At 39.3% G+C, this 18,617-nt stretch overlaps 2 protein-coding genes across 2 annotated transcripts; both read left to right on the forward strand.

Annotated features, from left to right (window-relative positions):
• The first annotated feature begins 271 nt into the window (after positions 1-271).
• ORMDL1 (ORMDL sphingolipid biosynthesis regulator 1) lies at positions 272-7,462 on the forward strand. The gene is made up of 4 exons (XM_082483290.1): positions 272-299; positions 1,768-1,961; positions 4,346-4,497; positions 6,042-7,462. Exons 2-4 carry the CDS (start codon positions 1,788-1,790, stop codon positions 6,175-6,177), a joined length of 462 nt encoding a protein of 153 aa, XP_082339416.1. The 5' UTR covers positions 272-299; positions 1,768-1,787; the 3' UTR covers positions 6,178-7,462.
• Positions 7,463-8,098: 636 nt separating this feature from the next.
• Positions 8,099-16,015, forward strand: OSGEPL1 (O-sialoglycoprotein endopeptidase like 1). The gene is made up of 8 exons (XM_082483742.1): positions 8,099-8,668; positions 9,325-9,712; positions 10,579-10,783; positions 10,870-11,018; positions 11,524-11,654; positions 11,805-11,876; positions 12,995-13,075; positions 15,387-16,015. The coding sequence occupies exons 1-8, from the start codon at positions 8,454-8,456 to the stop codon at positions 15,598-15,600; spliced, it is 1,455 nt and encodes a 484-aa protein (XP_082339868.1). The 5' UTR covers positions 8,099-8,453; the 3' UTR covers positions 15,601-16,015.
• The last annotated feature ends 2,602 nt before the right edge of the window (positions 16,016-18,617 follow it).

The following is an 18,617-nucleotide window of genomic DNA, read 5'->3' on the forward strand; positions in this document are numbered from 1 at the left end:
TTCACGCGGCAGAGCAAGCAGCTGCCCCGCGCTGCCCACCGCCCTCCCCGGGCGCCCGCCCCCCGCAGGCCCCGGAGCTGCGGTACCTGCGCGTCCGCGGCGCCCCAGCTCCCGCCGCCGCCGCTGCTGTGGGCGGTGCGGCCAGCCCGGCCCCTCCCCTGCCCTCCCCTGGCCGTCAGCCCTGCCCAGGGGGCGGCCGGCGGGCTCTACCTGCGGCCCGCGGTCCCGCGCTCCGCTCCTGCTCCTCTGCGGCCGCGGCGGCCAGAGCACGGCTCGGGCACGACGGGTCTCCCGGAAAGGTGGGGCGGCGCATCGGGAAGGCGGAGGGGCGGGAAGGCGGGCTGGGGCCGCCGCTACCGGCTGCCCGCCGGTGCTTGCCAGCAGGCCCCGGAGTGCTCGGCGGCTGCTGCCAGGCCGGGAGGACCCGAGGCGAGCGGTGGGGGCCGGGGCGGCGGGACGGGGGTGTCTGCCGGGCCGGAAAGGAGGCGGCTCTCCGGGGAGGCCCCGGTGCGCGGGCACAGCGTCCCGCTTCGTCCGTGCGGTGTGGCTCCCCGGCGGTGAGGGAGGCAACAGTGAGGGGACCCGAGAGAAGGTGTCCGTCGGGTTAGGCAAGAAACGTGAGGCAGAGGTGGGAAGAGGTGGCAGGCGGTGTGGGGGTGTACCCCCCAGGGAGGGCGGAACGGCACCTCGCCTCAGGCAGCGCACGGTACCGCGTCCCCCTGCGCATCACACGCACCTTTGGAAACCCTCTGCGGCGGGTTTTGACTAAAAATCAGCGTTGCCCCCGGTTCAGTTTCGGGTTGGTCACATCTGTTTTTATTCTAGGGCCGACTGTTAATATGACAAAATACTGGGGTGCTACAGGGCTTCACAGCACTGAGCAGGTATAAGAAAAGAACTTCCTACCAAAAGCAAACTGTTAGTTCTGGTTAAACAGCGCTTTTGTAGGCTGGCTTAGAATGGAACTTAAAAAAACCTTCGTTCCAGCCCCATAAATGAATATAAAGTCTTACAGATCTTGTGAATATGCAGTATGCAATGAGGCTTTTTTGATTATCATTAACAAATTTTAGTACAACAGGCCAAGTGAGTCACTTCCAGTAAGTTCTGTCAATCTCCTGCATTATGAAACTGTTCTATCTCTGCGTATGTCTGTCAATTAGAAAACTTTTGAACCTGTTGGCTAATTTCACCCGGACTTGACAGACAGAAATGTCTGTCTGAAAACTAACAGATGGGGAGAGGGGAATCTGAAATCTGTGCTCTGCTGCAAGAAAAGCAGGCATAAATTAGTCCTTATTAGTTCTTTCTAGCAGTAGGTGGCTGGGCAATTGCTGTCTGCAGAATTGTGCATTAGCCATTACATGAAAGAGAAACAGGAGGAAACTTGTCTGATATGGGAGGTGGCAAAGAACTGAGGATATTGTCGTGGATGGAGAAAGGAATTTAGAGGACAAAGATTACAAAGCTTGGTTTTTTACAGGTTTGCAACTTTAGCTTCTAACAGCACAGCTTACTGTGTTTTTTTAAATGTCCCTTCTGTAGCAGGTTTGTGGGTTTTATTTGTTTGGACTTCCTTTAAGCAAACAGTTCCTAACAGCCCCTTTGTACTGACTTCTCTATAAACTATACTTTAAAGATGCTGAGGTACATCTTGGCTGTACTGTGTTCCTTCCAGACCTGCTTATTTAAAACAGCCTTTTCCCAAATTTGAAAATGGCATATGTTAAGTACCTCTCTATAACAGTAGTCTCAATCTTCAAACAGTTCTGTTTTGTAGGGTAAAAATGAACGTAGGAGTTGCCCACAGCGAGGTAAATCCAAACACACGGGTGATGAACAGTCGTGGAATGTGGCTGACATATGCACTCGGAGTTGGCATGCTGCACATTGTCTTGCTCAGCATTCCTTTCTTTAGTGTCCCTGTCGCTTGGACTTTAACAAATGTGATTCACAACCTGGTAAGTACCCTCTCTTGTAACAAAATTTGAAAAGTTGTTCATATGTATTTATTTTTTAATAGTAGGAGAAGAGAAAAATAGCCAGGCTGTATCCAGCTAGCCAAAACACCACCTTTACTTGGCTTATCCACTGTTAAATGAGTTGGCTGTTTTGGGGAGGAGGGGTGAGTGATAGATTATCACTTTGGGTTTAACCACAAGAGACGTGAATATTCCTTACGTATTTTATGTATTCTTTTAAAAGACATTTAATTAAGCTAGAATCTTGCAAACATAAAATCATCATGCTAACCGACTTTTACAGTGTTTTGTATATTGTTAGAGAGCTGTGCTGAATCCATAAAATATATTCCATTTGTAATTCTTGGATATTATCTACTAATGTTTCTATACAAATCTGTTAATATCCCAAAGTGTTTAATTTCAACACTTTACGTGTTCCTTGGCCAGAAACGTTTGTGATCTTTTTCTTCTTGCTTTGATTTCTGGTCAAGCTAGATAAATTTTAGCTCAGAATGACTTCCGTGTACAACTCGGTCACTATACATGACATAAGAAAAATCTTACTTAAAAGCAGTGGGAAAAAACTGGACTACCTTAACCCAAGCCCTGAAATCATTTCTTATTCAGTGTGTTGTGATTTGCATGATGACTTTTGTATGCAAAAGGATTTGGAAGCTGAAGACCTGAAGAATCTTTCTGCCTCCTCTCCTCAATTTTGTTGTAATCATTTAAAGTAACGCAAGTATGTATATTGGCCTGCCAAGCTTAGAGAAAAGAGGGTCATAATTCAGCAATTTATATCATACTTGAGGTTTGCTAACTCAGCTTTCTAAGATTAACGGGAAAGAAGTCTTGACAAAAAGGTAGCTTCTTCCTTATTTAGGAAAATGATAGTTCACTTTAAAGACTGAGGTTGGATAATATACTCTTGAATACTGTAAAAACAATAATGTATTTGAGCTTTTTATTTTTGTAGATAGGTTTAAAACTAATAGTGGCATTATAAGCATCATTAGAGCATTTTGTACATTATCCTTGACAGCATCAGATATACCTGACTTCAGAAGATGTTGGCAGAGACAACTAATACTAAATATTTCCCAAATGCTTTAACATATTCATTGCAAGTAGCTATAATCACAACAGGCATGAGAGCAGGCACTGGCAAGTAGTTTTCTAGTGGATCACTGGAAGATCGGTATAAACTGGATATTTCAGCATTTAAATGGCACTTTTTTGGAAACAAATCCTTGAACAGTTTGACAAAAAAAAATTCGTGGATTTCTGCTAATGGAAAACTCTGATCTTGAAAGCATTTTTGGTGGTCTTTCTGCAAGTACCAGTGTGAGATAAAATGTGTAGTAAGCATTTGGATCTGTCCTAAAAGTGCCTTTTTGGTTAAGTTATTCAAACTGAGATCCTGCAAACATCACGAGTCGAAGAATTACTGCAGCAAATTAATTCTCTTAGGTTAATAGGCCTCCAGTCAGGGGGCTGTTAAAAAAAAAAAATGTAGAAGATGATGCGAAGTGACTTGCTCAACTTTCACCTCCTTTATAAGAATTTGGAAGAAATGTTATTTTTCTGTATGAAGCTTTCTATAACAATTCCTGTATGTGTGTAAGAAATGAATGCACCTGGAAGAAAGAAAACAGAAGTCTGATTTTTTTCTGATAGAGACTCATGCTTGGAGTTGGTGTGCTCTCTTCGACAGAAAGGAAATGTTTGTTAAAAGTGGAAGAGGGTGGACTCCCCTGTCTGATTGACCTTTGGGCCCAAATTGATGTTTCAGAACAGACTAGGCATGGCATACTCCCATCAAACAGAAACAATCCCAAAGAACAGTCTGGTCTGGTTAAGGAGAAGCAGCAAAAAGATGGACAGATGGCATCCAACAGATTGTTTGATGGTAGTCAGCTTTGAAGTATTTCAAGCTGGTGGGGGGCTGAGAAAGCTTTCAAAAGTTCTTGTAGTATTGCCAGTATTTGTAGATAGTTTTTTTTTTACTTTGTGCAGACTCTACCTCCTAACTCATTTAACACTGTCTTAGGAAAGAGGTAATATAAATTGGCAGCCCTAAGCTTGCTACAGTACTTGTTAAAATTCTGTTGATTTCGTATAATTTTTGCCATCTAATATAGAAGACAAGGCAGTGGATCAGATGTCACATAGATTTTGGCTGTAAATCTGACTGTGCCACTGTCTGCGCAACCTCGGGCAAATCACTTCTTGTCTCTTCTGTAATTTGTCATTACAGGCTAGCAGCTCTTCTGGGTGAGAATTCATTTACTTTTTCTTTTTACAATGCATTGAAAAAGGTAACAATTATTAAAAAATATACAGCTAAAAGTGCCACTGTATTCACTTTTTATTTTCCCCAGGGAATGTATGTATTTTTGCATGCAGTAAAGGGAACTCCTTTTGAAACACCTGATCAGGGGAAAGCTAGGCTACTAACACACTGGGAACAACTGGATTATGGAGTACAATTTACAGCTTCAAGAAAATTCTTCACAATCTCTCCTATAATTCTGTGAGTTCAAAACTGTACTATGGATTAATTTTTGAGTCATAAAATCATGATTTCAAAAGCGGCAACAAAATGGGTTGCAGTTTACATTCTAAAACCATTTTCTCTCTTTTGTTTTTTGTTTTGTTTTTTTTTTGCTTGCTTGTTTGTTTGTTTCTACGTCACAAAGATAGGGAGTACATACTTACAGGCCATATAATCAACAGTCTTTGTTCCTGCAGCTTTCGACACTCCAGTTCACATACTGAAGTCGAAGTTCGTAAACAGTTATTAATGGGGCAGGTTTTAAAAACCAGAAACGTTATGAGGAAGACTTACTGTTAACTCTTGAAGTTCTTTAAGAGATTGTGAAGGCCTAATACTGAAAATCTAAACTAGTTGCCTTTAGCGCATGCATGTGACAGCATTTATTAACCATTTTCCAACTTGTGAGTTAGGAGAAGCATGGTAGTCCTCACTGAGTGGGGTCCAGCATTGTGCGTGTTGGTTTTGCTTTGTATGGTTTATCTTCTGTTTACACTAGTTATGTAAATGGGTTAGAAATTTTACACTGCCTGTCTCTGTTGACAAAAGTATGGTTGCATAGCTAAAGGAAATCAGATACATATTTAATATTAAATTCTAAAAAGTCTTTCTGTTTTTCACTCAAGAAATTGTCCACTTGCATGGCAAGAAGGGGGGGAAGGGAAGAAACTGCATTGTGCTTACAAAGTTGTTCACAAGGAATGAAAACTGAAAATATATATATAACTCCTCAAAAAAAAATCCTCTCTCTATTCAAAGATAGCTGCACATGTTCCAGTGGGAATTTTGTATAACACTTGTGTATGGTTCTCTCCATGCGCTAATAATGCATAAGGAGCTGAATAAACATCTCCCTTTTGCTGGGGGGAAAAAAAAAACCAACAAAACCCCCCAATCTGATAGCATCATTTCTGTGACGAGTTTTTGCAAAAAATAAGATAAAATTATTGGCTCAGAGTGTAAAGAACTCGGTAGTGAATTGGATTTTCTGAGGCATGTTTCCTTATTCTTCCAGTTGAACAGGTTGTGGACTAGCTTAAAAGAAAAACGTGCTGGAAACGTCTGCCAGACGGGAAGCATTTTAAAATCACGCCAATCACAGATGTGCTCAGAGTAAATTATTTTCGCACTGAAAAATGGCAAATGCTTTGTCACTGAGCTTGCTAGGGTAGTGAATATTTTGGTAACAGATCTTACGCTGTTTAAAACCTATATCATGAATCAGGCTTGTAGCTGCAGAAGCCAGAGACTCCAACTTGAGGGGCAGGAAGAAGTTCTTGAGGAAAATACTACCTGAGAGTTGCTTTTTAGCACCTTGAGAGGTATGGGAAGAAGAGGAAGCCCATAATTTTGCCGTAGATGATCTAGAACCTCAGGTGAGATATTTAATACAGGTGTAGATGAGTTGGTAATCAGTAAAATAATATGACTAGTTACTAAAGCACTTTTTTCAACAATGCTTTGTTTGTTAATTTTTTAGGCAAGAGTGTTATGGGCTAAGCTTGCTCTCTTTTCTCCCACAGGTACTTCCTGGCGAGTTTCTACACAAAGTATGATTCGACACACTTTATACTCAACACAACCTCTCTTCTGACTGTTCTTATCCCCAAGCTGCCACAGTTGCATGGTGTTCGAATCTTTGGCATCAATAAATATTAAGCAGAAGGTTTGACACTGACAGCCTCTGACATGGCTACTGGCGCTCCCCAGGTGAAGGGAATGAGGAGCCTGCTGTGCCGTGTATCTAACCATATTCAATGCGAGATGCTTCTACATCTGAGATACAATTCCTTCTTCCTGCTGCAGCATTGTCTGGGATGAAAGTTGAGTTTATAAGAAGATGCTTTCTAATACTTAAATGTGAATTGGAAACCTCTAGAGGACAGATTTCCATGAAGAACTGGGCAGGCCCAGCTCTAAAGCGTTGTCCCCACTAAGACTGTGTGTGTGCCTGGCTGATGCAAGTAACTTGTAAAGCAGGGGCGAGGAGCACTTGAAATGGAGAGTGATGTTTCACAAATACCCAGTCAACCATAATGCAAATGGTAACTTTATGTATAAACTTAGGATCCTCCATGCCAAGGGCTGGTGAGGCTACATTCTTAGATTAAGTGAAAAGTTGCTAGTTTCTGCTGTATGGATTGTAGGTGGTTGTGCTCGTTACGGCATTGTAAAAGTTTGTCTCACAGTAGATCCTGTGACAGCTGGCATAAACTGATGGTGTGATTCATGCCTTATCTGTTCTTGTGATTATTTTTTTTTTTTTTGTCACAAAGATTGAAGAAAGTCCTTAACTGTCAGCTCAGGGGATTTCTACATCAACTTCGTAGCCGAGTTTATGTATGCTTTTACAAGTTGCCGCTGTTGTGTTTATTTCATTTTGCTTACCAGGATACTGACTTTTCTATGTGTAAATGGGACATTCTGAGAAATTGAAATTTCTTTTAAGGTGTGGATTTTTGACTGTTTTCTCTGATACTTGACTGATGGGCTGTTTTTCAGTGGTTGAGAGGCCTGTAATGGTTGGGGGGAAAAGAGCTGCTGCTGGAGGAAAAGCAGCTCTATTATAGAGCAACAACGTCAGAACACATAAAAGAAACTATGTAGGTCATAAGTTAGAATAGAAGCTTAACTAGAAGTAGGTGAATAGGCATATCACGTGGACTAACTGTATGCTTTTGCAGGAAAAGGTATAGATAATTTGCATGTCTTGGGAATGCGGAGGAATGCTGTGTTTTAGGGGTACCGTGTAGTACGGAGTAATCTTGTACATAATCAACTCTGGAACTAGAGTGAAGGTGCATCTAGAGCCCTGAGCACTTCTTTATCTTGGAAAAAGGGTGAATTTTGAAGCCTACTGTACGTCTGCCAGCCAGAACAGGCTGAGATTTAACAGAGGACTGCATTTAAGACTTGATGTACATTTTGGTTGCAGTGACAGCCAGTAAGCTGAAAAAAAAAAACCAGAAAATAAAAAAAAAGAAAAGAAAAGAAAAAAAAGCCCTCAGTGGCATACTTATTCTCTGTCTAAGATAATTTTCTCGTGATTTACTTTATGAATAAAGATACTGTTTAAAAGAAAGGGGGGGAAAGAAAGAAAAAGTAATGAATTATGAATTTTTTTTTAGCGATTGGAGCGGATTCCTCGTTTGCACACGAAGTGGTAACAGGTCAGTTTTTAAATAACGACTGTCACAAGGCTACGCTAGCCCTTTGGAAAAAAAATCCCCGTTTAGTGTTACAAGTGACAAGGACTTTTCAGACGGGGACCGTATTTAGGGATGCCCTTGCGCGGCTGTACACTGACAGCTCTTGGCCTGCGGCATGAAAATGACTTTGCCCTCGGCCGCCTGCCTTTGCTCCTCGGCTTTACGGGGAGACAGCGCCGCGCCGCCCGTCGCAACCCTCCCCGGGGACGACCCGGTCGCTCCGCTCCGCACTGCGCCTGCGCCGGCCGAGGGGGCGGGCCCGAGGGGGGGGCGGGGCGCGGCCGGGTCCGCGCCGAGGCGGTGCGCGGCGGTGGTGGGGGCGGCGGCGGCGGCGGGCGCAGGGCCCGGGCCGGGGAGCGGTGGTAGGAAGGCGGGCAGGCAGGCAGGCGTGCTCGGGCCCCGGCTGGAAGAAACGTGCCGCTGGGAAAATGGGAGGAGGGCGAGGGGCGTGAGAGGGCGATAGATGGCGGTAGGTCGCGATGCGAGCGCGCGGTGACAAACGTGTGGTCGTTCGTAACTTTTCATACCACCTCCTCAGAACATCGAACCCGGAGCGCATGCTTGAAAACCCTCCAGTAATAATAAACTGTCCAGTTCTTTTCTAGGCGTAACTACCAAGTAGCCTTCATTCTTTGTTGTTGGGTTTTTGGTTTGTTTTTCTTTTTGTTTGTTTGTTTGTTTTGTTTTGTTTTGTTTTGTTTTGTTTTGTTTTGTTTTTTTTTTTTGATGATGAACGGCGTTGCCAAAAGCCTTTTGAAATGGGTTAAAGGCGGCCGAGCTGGCGGGCTGAGGAGCGGCTCTGCTCGCTCCGGGAAACAGCATCTTCGGCAACTGGTGCTGGGAATAGAGACGAGCTGCGATGACACCGGCGCTGCTGTGGTGGATGACACCGGCAACGTGCTGGGGGAAGCGCTGCACTGTCAGAAGGAAGTCCATTTACAGTAAGAATATACTTCTCCCCGGGGCTTTTGCCTTAATCATGATTTTACTGTTATTCTTACTTGTAATATTGTCCATATAAAGAGCCTTCTCTCCTCTAGAAAACTCGGTGAGAAGTGGGTAGGTGTAAAGACCCATCTCTTGGGCCGCACCGCTTCTGCTTGAGATGTTACGAAGGGTGAGGAAAGGAAAGCTGTGCATTTCACAAGTTTCCTCCAGGATTTTCTTTCAAAATGAGACACATTACTTATCGAGCTCGAATTAAAGATGAAGTCATTATTACTCCTAAAGCCACCAGATGTCTCAAATTTTTTAAAGGAAAATTAATCAAATATAGGCATTGGTGGCTAAAGTACATGAACTGGCAAGTGAGGGGTTGTGAATATTAAGTTACAGATGTTGTTTTGGAACACTGTTGAGATACATTTAAGAGTTATGTGTACCAAAAAAACGTCAAGTTACATCCTTCTCTGACCTCTCGGTGATAATTGCCCTCTCTTCAGTGCACAGATGCCCTTTACGCTAAACAAGGCATTTGCAAATGTAGTAAGGAAACCGGCAGGATGTGGCAAGGTTGAGAGATGTTTGAAATCTATTTTGATGCCATTATATCTGTTGCAAAACACAAACGTATTGTAATTCTTTTGGGTTTTACTAGAGCAGGTGGAATAATTCCTCTGGTGGCGCAGCAACTTCACAGAGAAAACATCGAGCGAGTAGTGAAAGAAGCGCTTAGCGTCAGTGGAGTTTCTGTGCATGAACTTGCAGCTATTGCAACTACAGTGAAGCCGGGACTTGCCCTAAGCCTTGACGTGGGGCTGCGGTACAGCCTGGACCTGGTGAACAGGTACCAGAAGCCGTTCATACCCATTCACCACATGGAGGCTCACGCACTGACCGTCAGACTGACGCAGCACGTGGAATTTCCCTTCTTAGTTCTTTTACTCTCTGGAGGCCACTGCATCTTGGCGGTAGCGCGAGGAGTTTCAGATTTCCTTCTGCTCGGACAGACCATAGATATAGCACCGGGTGACATGCTGGATAAGGTAATATTCCCTACATGAGTGAGTCTAGATTTTTCTTCTTTTTGTTGCAGTTATACTACATAGTTGTAGTATTATCATCAGCCCAAGGACAGTAATACAGTGCAATATGAGCTTTACTTAACTTTTTTTTTTTTTCTATTTTGAAATACCATAGATATAAGACACAAGACACTGTTAAAAATCTATGCATAGCGTCAGTTGTAACATATGTAAATTAATTATTTTTTTTTAGCAAATAGACAACATAACCAAAACTGGTGTTGGAAGTTTCACTGATGCCCATTATACAAACGAGTTTGAGAAGATTGATAGTGATGTTTTAAAGGATGCTGTCAGGTTTAAAACAATACATGTTAAAACATTTCTTACCATTTTTTCCATACAGTTTCAAAAGCCTGGTTTGGCTTTCAGAATCTTGAGGTTTCTTTGGTCACTGAGTACAATCTGTAAAATTGGTCACGTATTGTTCTGAAACACAAGCGGAGTTTTTAAACAGTATTTGTGTGTATTAATTAAAAAAGTGGGGCATGAGTGGAGTCAGAAAGGGGATTATTGAAACCAGCTTTGTTCCTGTTTATCTGCTAATAACAGTATGGCAGTCTGTGTGCGTTTCCTATAGCATAAAAATTGAGTAATTAACGTTGCCTGCAAATTTCGTTGATCCTTGTTTGCCCAAATTGTTCTAGAAAAAAAAAAATCCAGTTGGTTAACGTCTTGTCCTTATTGTGCCCTGTTTGTAATTTCACATTGGATTGGATTTTGTGGTGTCTAATTTTACTCCACGGACTACAATACAGTGACGCAGTTACAGGAGGAATTGATTTAGCTCTCTGTGCTGAGTCTGTTGTTTATTATTATCTCCGTAGGTAGCGAGGAGACTCTCTTTAAGGAAGCACCCAGAGTGCCACAGCATGGCTGGGGGGAAGGCCATCGAGCACTTGGCTCAGACTGGAAACCGGCAGCAGCACTCATTCAGACTTCCCATGCAACAATACCGTAACTGTGACTTTTCTTTTTCGGGACTTCAGAACCTTGTCAATAAAGCCATTATGCAAAAAGAAAAAGAAGAAGGTATTTTGAAACAGAGTCAGATGATACAAACCATGTTTCTGATGACCTGTACTCAGGAAAACCCATTTGATCATACATTTTTACAGGTATTCAAGAAGGTGCGATCCTATCCTGTGTTAAGGATATTGCTGCTGCTGTACAGCACGCAGTGGCTCTTCATATTATCCAGCGGACATATCGAGCCATGCTGTTCTGCATAAAAAATAGCATATTACCATCAAAAAATGCAACTTTGGTGGGTATACATTTTTCCCCCCTTTTTATATTTGACTGTGTAACATCATTTGAACATGCAGATGCCTTGTTGTACTTTCTCCCTTGACAGGTGAGGAAGATTCAGTAGGTATCGCATTGTTAAAACACCAGGATTAAAGTAATAGTCGTATAAAAAGTCTTTTGTAGTTTGGCTTCAAGATATAAAGAGATTTTCTTACCATTTGATCTGACCTTCCATAACAATCTAGGCCACATAATTTGACCTGGTGCTCCCCAATACTTGGCAGCTGTTAGAGTTAGAATGTGGTTTTATTCAGGAATCTCGTAGCATAACAAGCTCACTTATCATACTCTTTTCTGATATGTTTTTATCTTCAAATATATGTTTTAATCTTCAAATGCATTATTTACTGCTGCCTTCAGACCTTCATCTGATAACCTTTTTTTAAATAGGACTTTAGCTGAGTGTGACCCCTCAGTACTTTTGAGTTTATGCCTTTTTTTCTTTTTGAAACTGCTGTCAGGTTGTATCAGGAGGAGTTGCAAGTAATCAGTATATCCGAAAAGGTCTACAGACTTTGGCAGACGCAAATGATTTTGTTTTTCTGTGTCCTCCTCCAAGACTGTGCACTGATAATGGTGTTATGATTGCATGGTAAGAGTTGTTTCTCTTTGTGTGCGTTTCTATAATGTTCTTTAGAAGCTGACCTAAGAGTCAAGAACTTCTGTTTATGCTGACTGAACCACATACTCGTGTTCAGATAGTTATGACATACATTTTTACATTAACTGCTTTCTTGCTTAGGAATGGCATTGAAAGGTTACGTGCAGGACTTGGTGTTCTACATAGTACTGATGGCATCCGCTATGAACCAAAGTAAGTGACTCAATTCATTTGCAGTCTATTTCTTCACTCGTTCACCATGGTCAATGAAAGTGGAAGGAGGTGTAAACTAAAAAGAAGAGCAGAAGCTGATGAGGAGCGTCTTTGCAGTGCATCTAAGTGTTAAAAATTACCAGCACATCCTCTGCAATGTAGTTGCGAAATACAAATGATAGTGGCTGGCATTTATGTTTGTTTTAGCTCAGAAACTTAAATTACGCTACATTGTAACAGTTCTATGTCTTTTCCTATTACGACTGTATTATGGGAAAACTGGAGCAAGTTAAGCTGTAATACATTCCCTCTAGCTACTCATTCACTGTAGACATAAATCAAAATGCTCCAAGTCAAACTGTGCATTCATAATGAACAATCCATTTAAAAAAAGAATTTGACATATAACATCTGATAATACTGGGTTTTTTTACTGATAATACTGATTTTCTTAATGACTTGTTAGGTAAGACTTGTTCTATGGATTTAAGTGGATCCTAGGCTTAAGGCCAAACAAAATTCTAGTATTTCAAAAGTACCAGCTGGTCTTAAACTTGACTTTTTTTTTTTAGTTTTTTCCCCTATCCATTTCCAGGGAAACAGACTTGGAAGGTCTCAGGACAAAAAAAAAAAAAGTTTTATCGTTTTCACATGAAAAATGATAAAATACTCTTCTTCAAAAATAACTTGCTTTATATATCTCATTGAATAAAATACTAAGTTTTATTTGCTGTAGGCTATACATTCTTTAAGATTATCACAGAAAGAGATACCTGTCAATCTGTAGTGTGTCTTGCATTGACCAGTGAGCTGTAAAATGAATTATCAACTAAAACGAGAATCTAAATAAAACAACATCCCCAAAAATATGGCTTTGAAATCACAACTGTGTTTCCCGAGTTTGGAATGGCTACAAATGCAAACATTTCCGCAATGTAAAGATGTTTCTAGGTACAGCTTCATTGTAATGGTCACACAGTCTTACAGCGCAGGGAATCTGCAAAAGTACTGTGACTACCATGCTCATTGTAAAAAAAGGTCTGTGAATCTGCACATCTGTGTGATTCAGCAATAATGTCATTTATTTTTAACAAATACATCATTTTATTATCTTCTAGAGCTCCCCTTGGAATTGATATTTCCAAAAGAGTTGAAGAAGATTCCATCAAGGTGCCAAAACTAAAAAAGAAGATAAGATGGTTGGCATCTTAAAAAGTAACTTAGTAAAGTAAATGCAACTATAAATTGTTCAATAAAAACTGTTTCAGTGCTCTTACATTTACTGACAGTCCTTGGTTTACAAGTGTTGAAAATCACCTGTCAGAGAAATAAATGCTGTGTGGTATCACCAGCATGATTCCAGTTACTGTTCCACAAATGTCTAAGAGTTCTAAGTATTAATAAGAAAAAAAAATTAAAAGTGCGTTTTTTCTGATAAATATAAACTTAGGCAAATGAAAACATCTTCATTGTTTACACTTTGTAACTTATAATATGGTATATATTATAAATATATAGACACCTTATTATAATTTATCAATAGAATTCATATAAGGTTTCTAATTTACACTACATGTTAAAAAAATTCATACCTTCTGTGACTGAAAAGTTACAGAAAGTGAGCACAAGAGAGCACAGATTTTCAAGAAGATCTCAGTGTATTAGCTGTGCCACTACAACTGAATTTCAACAGAACCTAATTCTCTGCTGCTGGTGTGAGAAGCCTATTCTTACTTATACAAAATTAAATTTTTGCAGTATAAGGCTAGTGCCTTTAAAATCTGTCCTTTATTTTTTTTTATAAACGGCTCAGTAAAGCTAATCACAGTGTGAGCTGTTAAGATGCAAGTTCTGAGTTTTGATGTGAATAATAGGTTATTTGACCTTGCCGTTTATTAATCAGTATAATACGTTTTTACAGTATTATTCATTACAATGGTATTTACTGGAAAAAATAGTTCAAGTATTAAACACCTCTTCAATAAGACTTTTCTAATTTGTAATGCATGTGTTTAAAATTGCCTTCATTTAAATACAAACAAGTAATTGGGATTTGTGGGACAGTTTTAAACAGACAAACAAGTTGCCTGGGGTTTTTAAAATGGTTTAGTTATTATTTTTTTTTTAACTTGAGGGCAAGATGTAACAAATTAACAGGGTATGTGCATTATTTTTTCTCCCATACTTAATTTTTGGAAGAAGGTTAAGATCCATCATTGAACAAAAACCATTGGGAGAATACATAGTATTTACATTTTGTTACGTAGCATATCTGGTGTCTCATTTCATGGGATTTCAACTACAAGTAATTTATCTTTTGGTAAAGTAATTTATCGGTATCATTAAGTAGTTTAGCTTCTTGGTAAAGCAATATATCATTTAATAAATTTAACTATCACAATTCATAGGCACTATGAATACAGCAGTATGTTTATACATCTGGCTCATCAATTTCACATCAACGAAAGACTGGAATTTGTGAAACAGTGAGCAAAACCTTCCCCCCCCCCCCCCCCCCCCCATTACATCTAATCTCTCAATTACCCCAGTTTTTAGTGCTGGTCATACATTCCTTGGGATCAACAAGCCAGTCAGTATTACTGCTCAAAAGTTGCTCCTTGCTTCCAAACTTTCAAAACAATGAAGAGGAAGAAATCCCTAAACACCTGTGTTTTCTGATACAATAAATGCTAATAAAATCTGATACAGATTTCCCATCGGCCATGCAGCCTTATGAACTGGACGACTGGTTCCAGTATGCCCCAAGCTTCCCAAAATTACTGCTGTTTGGACCAGAAAGCTTGATTCTAACACCACAAAAACTTTCTTGTGTGATACTACAAATACAGTTAACCAATCACTATCATGTTTATCTTGTCTCAATTCAGTGTTTGAGAGTTAACACAGCAAAAATGCTTTTTTTTCCCAATTAAAAAAATACTTAAAGATCTTCCAAAACAAGTACACAGGGACAATGCCCCAATTATATTAAAGACTTTTTGAAATAGTTAAGTGGAAATGTCTCGTCACAAGGAATTAGAAATGCTATCGTGACAATTTCTTGGCCTATCTCAGTAAATCAAAACAGATTACACGGTTGGAAATCTGTGTTCAATGAGTAGTTACTGATGGTGTTTTGATGAACTGTGATTATAGAGCACAGAAGGTCTTGAAAGGTTTGCTTTAATGTCTTATTCTGTACATTTAATTTTTTTTTTGCTTTGTGGCTGAAAATTGAAAGCACAAAAGGAAGTGATGAAATTGCAGCTTATACTGTTTTGAAAGCAGCTGCTAACACTTCTGAAAACCTACTTAGAAATATGATCTTTGTTTTTAAAAAAAAAAAATCAACAAAATAAAATTCAATAGACTAGTACACCTAAAGACAAGCAAATACAAAATACCAACTAATAATAATAATGTAGATTTGTAGGACTGTAATGGAATAAAATCCAATATGAATCAACAATGTAGTATTTAAGAGAGGCGTATATTTGGTCTTTATTACAGGAATAACACAGAAGACAAAAAATACAGAGTTGGGTTTTTCTGCTGCAGTAAGAGGCTGACTACAACAATGAAGGTGATAACACTGGAGAACTCTCAGTCTATTAAAATGTGTTATGAAACCAGTGTTCAGTTGTTCTTCATTGCAGGAAGGATTAAAGTACTTCATTTCCAGAAAAGGCTTAAAAAAACTGTTAGGGAAAGCTTTCTATTTTAAGGAAAAGAAGTAGTGGAGCATATTACCTCTTGAAACAGATTCCTCAATCACTGCATGTTATGTATTAAAATAACTATTGGAATGCTATGCAAATACTTCATTCTTCACTCAGAACAAAGCTTTAAACTAGATGACCTCCGGAGCTCCCTTGCAGCTCTACACTGCTATAATGTATGCAATATATATGCCTTGCCCTCATTGCTTGCTAACCTTCTGGATGTTATTAAAACTCATGAAGTATATCACCTTACATCATTTCAGGAGTCATTTTCTTTTTGAAGTATATTCAGTAACTGTAACAGTCAAAAAATTGGTAAGATTTTAAACCTAAAAACGATTTAATCTTGAAATTCTTTCTTCGTGAAATACCACGGAATCATGGAATCACAGAATTTTCAGCGTTGGAAGGGACCTCTAGAGATCATCTAGTCCAACTCCCCTGCTAAAGCAGGATTGCCCAGAGCACATTACTCAGGACTGCATCCAGGCGGGTCTTGAAAATCTCCAGAGAAGGGGACTCCACAACCTCCCTGGGCAGCCTGTGCCAGTGCTCTGTCACCCTCACCGTAAAGAAGTTTTTCCGTGTATTTGAACAGAACTTCCTATGTTCCAACTTGTGCCCATATGCCAAATATGTTTGAATAAGTTATAGAATAGTTAGTACAATAGAAAACATTTACTTGGAATTTAATATATCTATAGCAAGACGAGCAGTCGACTTACATGAAATAGTAAAATCACTGCCTCCTACAGGACATTTCACAGTACTCAAATAAGGGAAGAAAACAAAATCCAACCACAGCCTCTGTTTGTTTACAATTTAAACCTTGGTTTCATAGTGCTTTTGTAAGGATATTTTCACATGATTGAATTTAAAGCATGGAAAAAAACAAGTTCTTATTTTGATGAACAATGATGTTTTTCATCTGTTTCTACAGAACTTTCATTTCATTATTTCCAGAAAAAGTAACTGCATTATACAAAATAAATGGTTGCACAACATTTAGCCACCAACCCTGTATGTTGCCAGCAACTGTACTATATGTACAGAACTTTAATTAGTATTTGATAGTGTGTCATTTAATATGTTAAAAAAAACACCAAAAACCAAAATATACCACCAAACTGGAATCAAAATATATTTTGTTAAGCTACAAAAATCTATTCCTCTCAAACCTTCATAGTATAGTCAGCAATTTCAGTTAAGTAAATGCCAATCTGAAATCAGAAAGACTATACTATAATATGTGTATTACTATGTACATTCCTTACCTATTACAATCGAATTCCATCACTGGTATGGAGTAATGGTCTGTACCTGGCATATACATGTCAAACAACTGAGCCTTATAGCCTGATGCACGACAGGCAGCTTATGAAAAAACAGTTACTAAACCAGCTGTAAGGATTTTTTACATCAATACCTAACTGCTTACACCAATAAAATGACTGATAGAATTGCAGCTTCACAAGCCTTACCAATGATCAGCAATCATGGAAGCTGAAGTACAATTTTGATTTATTTTCATTTAATGTTTAAAAGTGCTTTGCTTCTTTACACGGATCATTTGCACATGTCACAGCAAATTAAACCCATACCTAATGAGAGGCATCCCTCAAGGAATAGTTTATACCATCTCAGGTGAATCTGGTTTTGATCATTCTTTAGACAACTATTGTGCCGTCCAAAAAGCCACCTGAAGGCTATGCTGCACTTAGGGGAATGCTGTCCTCATTATTAAGGTATCTTGTCCCAGCTTGTACAGTTCAATATTGGCAGCAAATATTTTTATAGCATACTCATTTGAGAAATAAGTACTGAACACTGTTTTAGCCTGGTCTATAAGAACCACTTAGATAACCAAGCGACAACACAGTCTAGACAAACCTATTAACTCTTGGAGCAAGCATGTTTTTCCTTATCTCTGATGCTAATTTTAACCAAGTACAATATTCTCTCCTAGTTTTATTAACTGTAAAGACATACACACGCATACATTACAAGACAGACATCAAACTAGAATCATGATCTCTGATGGAACATCCTTTACTGACAGAGTATCAACATCAAACTCAGTTCCCCATGGACATAAAAATACTCATTCTGTGCATATTGAACATGTCGATATTTGAAATTTGGTCAAAAAAAAACCAAACAGAGGCAGTTCTCTTTCAGTTTTAACTCCACAAGATATAAAAAATGTGGTTTTTTTTCTTCTTAGAAGTAGCAATATCTTAGTATCTTTAAACACTGGAGTTATTTAAGTATTTAATATATAAAATATACAAATATATATAACAAAAATCTACAAGATATCTAGAAAATATAAAAATATTAATGCCAAATTTTAAATAAAAAAACCCAGTAAATTTACAGTTTTCTTACTAGAATACGGCTGAAGATGTTTACTTAAATTTGCGTTTTCCACCTTCTTTTTAAACCCCCGGTAAAAACAGAATCAGAGTTCATTAGTATGAGGTACTCTATATTCCTGCAGATAGCTGTGACTTTTTCCAACTATTTCTTCAGAAGATTTTGCTGAAGAGCTAACCTCTGCTGTAGCCTCGTCTGGATTGTATCTTAATAGGCCTCTGCTGATCTTATCACTCACATTGGTGAACCTATTCACCACATCAAACCTAAATACCTTTTCACGTAGCTCAACTTGTGTAGTGCCAAGTGTCAATTTAAGTATCATATTATCAGCATATTGCATAAAGACTTTTTTTTTTACTGTACTGTTTGGGTTGTAAGTTGGATATTCATTTGTATATTCATCATAGATTCCCTAAAAATCAGGTTTAGTGGAAATATCAATTAGATCTGCAAAATGAGGCATGAGTAGAAAAATCTAGGTCAAATGGAACATTTTAGCACACTACTGTTGCCTTCCATAAAAATGTTTGTGCCACCTAAATGTAAACATTATTCTTAATTTTTTAAAATGTATTTGTAAGATGCACTTTGCTGTTGCATATATAACCCGATAGTATTTTTATTAATACACTAGGAATTA

The sequence above is a fragment of the Vanellus vanellus genome (genome assembly GCF_965231255.1).
Source record: "Vanellus vanellus genome assembly, chromosome: 5".
Classification (NCBI taxonomy): Eukaryota; Metazoa; Chordata; class Aves; order Charadriiformes; family Charadriidae; genus Vanellus; species Vanellus vanellus.